The 7,774-nt window shown below is 43.7% G+C and overlaps 1 protein-coding gene across 1 annotated transcript in view; it reads right to left on the bottom strand.

Annotated features, from left to right (window-relative positions):
• Window positions 1-7,173: 7,173 nt before the first annotated feature.
• eipr1 (EARP complex and GARP complex interacting protein 1) overlaps window positions 7,174-7,774 on the bottom strand; it is a 69,061-nt gene continuing 68,460 nt past the window's right edge. Inside the window, exon 9 of the mRNA XM_031876829.1 lies at window positions 7,174-7,721. Coding sequence (XP_031732689.1) covers window positions 7,547-7,721 — 175 coding nt within the window. The 3' untranslated portion in view covers window positions 7,174-7,546. The remainder of the gene's footprint in view (window positions 7,722-7,774) is intronic.

Raw genomic sequence — 7,774 nt, 5'->3', positions numbered from 1 at the left:
ACAAACCAATGTATGACGTCACTACGACTACGTTCACTTCTTATATACAGTCTATGGTTTGGAGCTAATGAACTCGGCTAACCCTGGCAAAGAGACTTGCTTTTTTTGCATTCTTGTCATGTTTGGAGGCTACAGCTACTTTATTTGCACAGTGGGAAGTGAATTACACGAGAAAGATTGTCCATTTGTCTGAAAACATAGAAGACTACAGACTGTTTGAAGCCACCTTTCTGATGTGTTTGCTAATGTCATGGTGTTTCTCACATCAGTTACCAGTGAAAGTAACATCCAGTGCTGCACTTAAGTACACATTTGAGGTACTTGTACTTGAGTATTTCTATTTTGTGAGCTGTGAAAAACTCTTGAAGATGAATGGATGGACCTCTAGGTGCTGTGAATGTTGCTTGATTTTTGTTGGATTGGTAAGTAAGTGTTTTAACTAATTAAATTCATTTAATTAATCAAGGAGTCAGTATGTTCCAAAAGTTGTAATATATTGATCGTTTTTGAAGCACAACAATAACTTTAGGAGGGAAATCAGTCAGACATCAACCTGTAGCAAAAACAGGATCATGTAGTCAGAATTAGCTCAGAAAATAGAAAAAGGGATGAAAGACACTTAAAAAACAGGTTTGTTTTTAAATCCTCAGATCAGGCTGGATATAAAGTATGCTGAATGATCCCTCACTGAGAGCTCTTTTCATCACATAATAATGAATGACACAAGAGGTCAGAGAAATAATACCCAGCAATCAACTCAAACCACCAAAGTTTTGAAAATCCATCATTAATTCACCATGGGTGGAGCTGAACGGCTGTGGCTCAATTGGTTTTAATGGATTTCATGGGGTGCAGTTCGTGGGCCTTTTGATTGACAAAGAGGTCTGAGAGTCGCCCCCCCCCCCCCCTAACTCCCGCTCTGTCCCCCGAGCTATGCACCATTGATCAAACACATACAGACTGTCACTCTGTATTGCCGGGACGCTGGTGACGAACTCACCAGTCACTTCAATCACTAGTCAATCAACCTCACATCCAGGAGCTGGAGTCACAAACTGAAGCAGGAGGACGACGTTTGATGCATTCCCTGTGCAAAAATTTTTTTTTTTTTTTAAACACAAGACAGTACCTTAACTACTTTTTCATAGCAACACGGATATAAAGAACATTAGTCTTTAATTACTTTTCTCTGATTTTACAGAATCTAAAAAAAGAACATATTAACCACTTTGTTGACTGGCGCGTAATCGCTGCTCCATCTGAATTCTACTGTCCGATGTACATAGTGAAACACCTCAATCCAAAGTGCGAACTACGACCTGGGATGTCCTTCAACGGCAATTGGCTCTCAATCTCCATGGCGACGCGGCGAGGTCACAGGAGTGGACGTCCGCACCGGACATGAGAAATGAGCACAATTACAGCTTTTGAGAGGTAATTATATGTGCGTTGTGGTGGCGGGGGACCATAAATAACCGCTGGATCCACCCCGTGTGCTTGTTCGGTAATTGGAGAACAATGAGGTCGGAGAAGGGAAGTGGGCGCTCGGTGCTTCGTGACAGCACCAAGTCCATTGTCCATCGTGGCTCCTTTCTTCTCGGAAGAAAGGAGGGCCGGTCGGCCAGACAAAGCTGAAAGATGTGAATCGAACAAGGCTACAACTCATGCCAGTGAGTGTCTCCAATGGCGAGGTGGAGAGTAAAAAAAAGGGGGGAGAAGTTGGGAGCGGGGCTTTGCTGTTTTTAAGGACAATAAATGAGGTGTAGGAATCTGTAAGCGCTGATTCATCTCCTACTAGTACTAGAGATTTAAAGTGTTGGGCTACACCGAGAGAACATATGCAAATCAATAAAGAAAAAAAGACACATTGCAACATGGGGGTTCCCTGAAAAACACACCCTAAATAAAGACCCTCCTGTAATTCCACCGATGGTTTAGTAGTCTCTGCTCGCCCCCTTCCCAAAGCAGTTTATCTTCTGCACTAGCGATAGGACAGTAAATAAGTAGCTTACGACACACAAGAGCTTTTCCCCCCCCGACTACAGGGTGGTTGTCAGCTCTAAGTAGCTATCCTCGCGCACTCCGAGAACATCAAAAGTGATGGGGCCTTGTTTAATGGGGGCTTTCCACTGACACGGAGCTAAACGCTTCAGAGAGAGAGACCACGCTGCGGCTGCAAGAAGGCTAACATTGAACTGATTTTTTTTTTTTTTGCCTCGTGCATTAAACCCCTGCACATTTCAAATGGTTTGTTTATTCTCTGTCCACTACAGGCTGCGGAGTAAAGCTCATCTCTCTCTTGATACATATTTCAAATGCAGCGGGTCGAAAACCTGTCTTCTGGCCAACGTTGGAAACTTGCCGCCTAACCAGTGTTCTTGAGCTGATCCTGAATCCCTTCCAGCTCAGGAGTCATACAGTGAAGTATGTAGTATTTTTAAAGAGCAGATCTGCGTGAGTCATTCCTGTTGCAACCCATTTGAGGGCCACACACACTTCGTCAGGCTTCCCTCTTCCTCCAAGCACACAAAATCTTGAACTTCTATCTTTGTGATGACACTCATTGGCATAATGCATTCTCTAGCCCCTTACCCTAACTGAGCCCAACCCTTAAGGCCTTTACCCAAAAGAGATGCGACATTTTAAACAAATGACAAATGCAAAATATTTAGAATATTCCGCATCAAAACTATTCATACTGGCAGCGATGCAAATTTGCAACAGTTTTTTGCACAAAAAAAGGTCTAAATAGCTTTGTGGAGGTAGAGGAGCAACTATCAGGATCCTATTGACCCAGATGTCATTCTGGCTGATATTTCCTTTTCAAAATAGCCCAAGTTCACTGTAAACTTGTTTTATTGAGTTTCCTTTGTGAATTTACGCCCCTCTGGTAAACAGTTACACAGTGTATCTGTCTGGGGCTTTTGTGAAAGGTAAGAACAGGTCTGCGCTGCCTTTTGTCAAGGTTGAAAAGAGTAATAAAGTTTGCCTTCTTGGTACGGACTGTGGAGATTTCAAGTTGTTGTACACTATAGTGTAAGTTTTGGATATGTCTGTTCCGCAAAACGTCATTAGTTGATGCCTTTATTTGAGTCTCCGAAAAATCAATCTCACTACGGGTAAAATGCCGTCGCTTTTCTCCATGCAATATTCGCAGGGGCATTTCTAGGATTCAAAGATAGGGGGCGGCTTAGCCCCAAGGGGAGTGGCATGTTTGCGCCCCAATTTTATTTGGGGCCGCGGATATCCATTGTTTCAGACAGCTCATAGATTGGTTCAATCAGAAAGAGTGTGATTTTGCTCTGTAGTTTTGCTTGCATTCAGTATATGATAACACAAGAGACAGAATTTCAGGGTCATACAAATATGAACTTTTCTCAAATAAAGAGAGAAATAATTTTCCTGCTTGTAAAGGAAAGACGGATAAACTAGCTTTCATATCCGCGTCACTCCCAAATCCTAATTCTTAAAAGGACCGCACACAATGGATGGAGAATGGACCCGACAGTGTCAACTTTATATCGTTAAGTATGATGATAGGCTGTTGGATCGTAATTTGAAGGGGGAGAAAACATACAAACCAGAACGCACGCACATATGTAGCATGTTAGTTATAAATAACTTGTCCATGTGAGAAACAATAGTTTCATTTAATGACATCACCAAAATAAAAATATATATATTTTTTTTAAAGCCAATAATGCCAAATTATTTGGGGGGGGGGGCTGAAGAACATTTTAGGGGGGCTTCAACTCAAAATTGGTCCTCACAAAGAAAGCTGTAAAGTACACACGCACACACACACACACACACAGAATCCTCATCTTGCTCATGCCATTCTCTTTCCCCACCACAGGCGCCTTGAGGGACCTCTAACATCCCCCTCTTCCAGCTATCAGTCACTCTTTCCTTTCTTTGTCTTTCTCTCTCCTCTTCCTGTGGAGAGCAGCGTGTTTGTGCATAATTTCCATTTCAAGGGGTCATATAAATTCCCCTCCATACAAATGAGTCAAAATCTCCGAGGTAATAATCACCTGAAACCCCCCCCCCCACCCCCCCGCTCACACTCGGGCACAAACACACAAACACCCCAGGTGGCTCCATATTGCATCGCCGACATGAATAAATAATTAAATGAAATCTAATTTTATTTTTTCATTTCATTTTCTCAGCGGCTGAATCCAATTCCGCCTCCACCCTTTGAGGACGACACCCGGGTGACCCCTCAGGTACAATTACCGCCATTCATAAGACATTACGCAAACACTTCTGTGTTTTAGAAGTGCGCCGTACTTCCTGTGTAAGACATATGTCTGATATAGTGGTGATGGAGTAAAAAGAACGTAATATACGAAACAGCTGGCAGCATCAATGGCATTTACACAGAGACACACAACGGAGAGAATAAATAAACATAGACACTCATGCCCACTGATCTCTGAGGTGATTCTGTTATACATTATGTGTTCTCCTCATAAATATAATCTTAGCCTAGAACTGAGAAACAAATGCCTCCTTAATGTATCCACATGGTAAACCACATATTCCAGCAATGTGTCCCTCTTCTTTGCTTAAGAAATCCTCCTATTTCCCAGCCACATAAATATTTCAGTCACTTTCTCTCCGTTCTCTCCTTCCCGGGCAAGTGGACAGAGTCATGTGAGGCAGCCGGCAGCCACAACACCACTGTCACCTCTTATTCCAGGTCAAGAGGTTTATGACCCGAGGAGGTCCGGGTGGCTGGCATGTAAAGCTTTGGTCACGTGACATGCATGGTGACAACCCGCTGCTGGATCTTGTAAAACGCAGTAGCACTGTGCTGCTATAGGTCTCTGAGCGGAGGCTCGGGATGGGAGAGGAGACGTCATGACTAACCCATGATGTAGCGCTTCAGTTAGGAGCAGACCCCACAAGTAGAGCATTAGGAGGAATTATGAAGAAACCAAAGTGCCAAGATAAATATTTCCATCTTCATACTCTAAATGGTATTAAAGGTATGGTTGGTAATCTTGAGAAACAAGATTTTAAAAATGATTAATTATTGGTTTACACTTAAAAAGGTCCACTGTGTAGGATTTAGTGACATCTAGGGTTAGTTTGCAGATCTCAACCAACGATCCGCTCAACCCTCCCTTTCCAAGACTGCACTGAAGTGCGCCGCAGAGTGAAAACCGTGGCAACGCCGTGGTACCTTTTCAGGACTGTCGCCTACTTTAGGAGTACTGAGATAGAAGGTGAATGGCGGTACCGCGGTGTTGCACTCTGCGGCTCACGTTACCACAGTTTCACAAGCATGTCAGAGAACTACGGGGGCCTTCACGTAAAAACGAGAGAGGCTCTCTCTAGAACCAGTGTTTGGGTTGTCTGTTCTGGGCTACATGGCGGACTCCGTGTAGATACGAAGGGCTCATCCTAAGCTAACGAAAACACAAGGATTCTTAGTTTCAGGTGAATATACACTAATGAAAACAAAGTTATGAATATTATATTACATTTTTGCCAATATATCCTTCAAATCCTACACACCCATAAAGTGTGTATGCATTTCTTTAAATCCCAATATATTGGGAGATCTTTTGGGATTTATCACGTATAGAATGTGTATGTGGGTTTAAATTTGCATGAGACCAATGTGTTTTTTTCTAGTTAGTCCAGTTACAAGATATTGTTAGATCATGTAAATGACACAAAAATAAAATGACTCATTAATTCCATATTTGCGGACGGCAGAGATTCCTAGATTTTGCTTTGTGAATAACCCACCAGCCCCATCGTGCGATGCTGTTGGCCAGGAAAGCGCTGTTGCCTGGATATGGGTATTTACCGTGTCGGCAATAACACCTCAAAATGTCCTCATTGACTATCAATGCATCATACTGAGTGTAATTTGTCACAGGCGAGCCTTTTCAGGAATACTAAAGAGGCACCTTCATCGATTCACATGCAAATACTCAGCTGGTATTAGCAGATGGGTGGACTGATTGGTCCCAGTCAGTCAAATCAGCTGCTGGATGTTCTGCATAAGATGGTAGAAATATTCTCTCTGCTTTTTCTAATCTACCATTTGTCTTTTAATATAGTCTTTCTATACAAAAGCGCACATAGTGCTGTTAGGCAGAAGACCTCGGCATGCATGTCACCCTCCCATCTCTTCATACACTTGGCACCCAGAAGACGGCAGAGACGTGACAACGAGTGCTGCGAGGGTCTCGTCTGTGCAGGAGCATCTCAGGTTTCCAGATGGCCGATATTGAGCGATTACCTTTTCAACGCTCACCATCCCTCTGCATCTACACCCTGATCCCTCCTCTCAATAATTGACTGCAGGGTAACAAGGCCTGTGTGTGTGTGTGTGTGTGTGTGTGTGTGTGTGTGTGTGTGTGTGTGCAGCTTCTTTGATTAGACAGCCGAATATACTCTGTATTCTGCCACGGCGCTGCCTGCTCCAACTGGCATAGCTAATGAAGAACCCGTACCACTCCCTTGGCACTAGTGTGTGCGTGTGCATGTGCGTGTGCGTGTGAGATGCATAGAGTCAAGCTGCAATTAAAAGGCCCGTCAATGGTGTCTGCCATAACAGAGGCTCGGACTGTCACTATCGACCAGCCTCAGCACACACTGTATGGAGTGGGAGGGGGGAGCAAGTGACACAGAGAGGAGGACAAGGAAGAAGAGAATGAGATGGTGAAGGTAGACAAAGTTCATTTGGTATTGTGTCTGGTCAACAAATAAAACAAAAAAACAAATTTTGCAGCTTGCAAACACACCGCTGCCATTCGGTCTGGACACGGTGGAGCGTCAGCTGCTAAACAGCAGCAGCTATGTAGCAGCTGCAGATCATTTCTCTCAGGAGTTGGTTGAGACCAAAAACAGATCAGAAAGGAGAGCGAATGTTAAGACTCAGGTGACAAGAAACATGACTGCAAATGAATGACCACGTTGCTCTGTGTCTGCTGGATGTGCAAATATGCAACTGTTTGCCATGTCAACTCATAATATGTCAGTATTGTTTTCACAACTTGTTCTGCTGACCCCAAGTGGCCCAAAAATCATTGCAAGTTGAAGGATGTATTCATTGATAAACATTTAAAAAAATAATTGTCAGATTCAAGGATGTCATACAGGTAACGACAAACACAACATAAATGAGAACAAATAGATTCAGACAAAATATCGTTGGGAAATAACATATTTATGCACAAGATGACATGACACAGTAGAGTTTTTTGGATGAAGAAAATGATTTTACTCATTTATGTGTTCCACCACAGCACACCATGACGAATGTTTCAGCAGTCATTTAAGCGCCAAAACCCTTTTATTGTTTCCAGTGGTCAGTCAAACATATGAGCTTCAGTAGATTTACATCACACGCTGCAGCATTGCAGCATCTTGCACAGCACACTGACTGTGTCACGTTATAAAGGAATGTTGGACTTTTTGTTGCAAAGAATGTTTACAGCTGGGTTACTTCGTCTTCACTCACTTGCTTACTGCGCACACACACGCACACACACACACTGATCACCTGTCCCTCCCCAGCCTCTCAGAGCAGGATGCGGTACTTGAGGGCTCGGGGGACCCTGTTGATGACGAGACGTCCGTCGTAGCTGAGCGAGGCGAAGAGCCAGGGGTCGGCCGACGACCACTCCGCCGCATACACACTGTCCTCGTGTTCCTCATAGGTAGACACCACGCTGTCCTGTAGGGGCTCCTTACCCCTGAATCACACACACACACACACACACACACACACACACACACACACACACAC

The sequence above is a fragment of the Anarrhichthys ocellatus genome, unplaced genomic scaffold, assembly GCF_004355925.1.
Source record: "Anarrhichthys ocellatus isolate YVR2014 unplaced genomic scaffold, GSC_Weel_1.0 scaffold117, whole genome shotgun sequence".
NCBI lineage: Eukaryota > Metazoa > Chordata > Actinopteri > Perciformes > Anarhichadidae > Anarrhichthys > Anarrhichthys ocellatus.
Note: the sequence above shows the minus strand (reverse complement) of the source record. Positions and strands in the feature narration are given on the sequence as shown.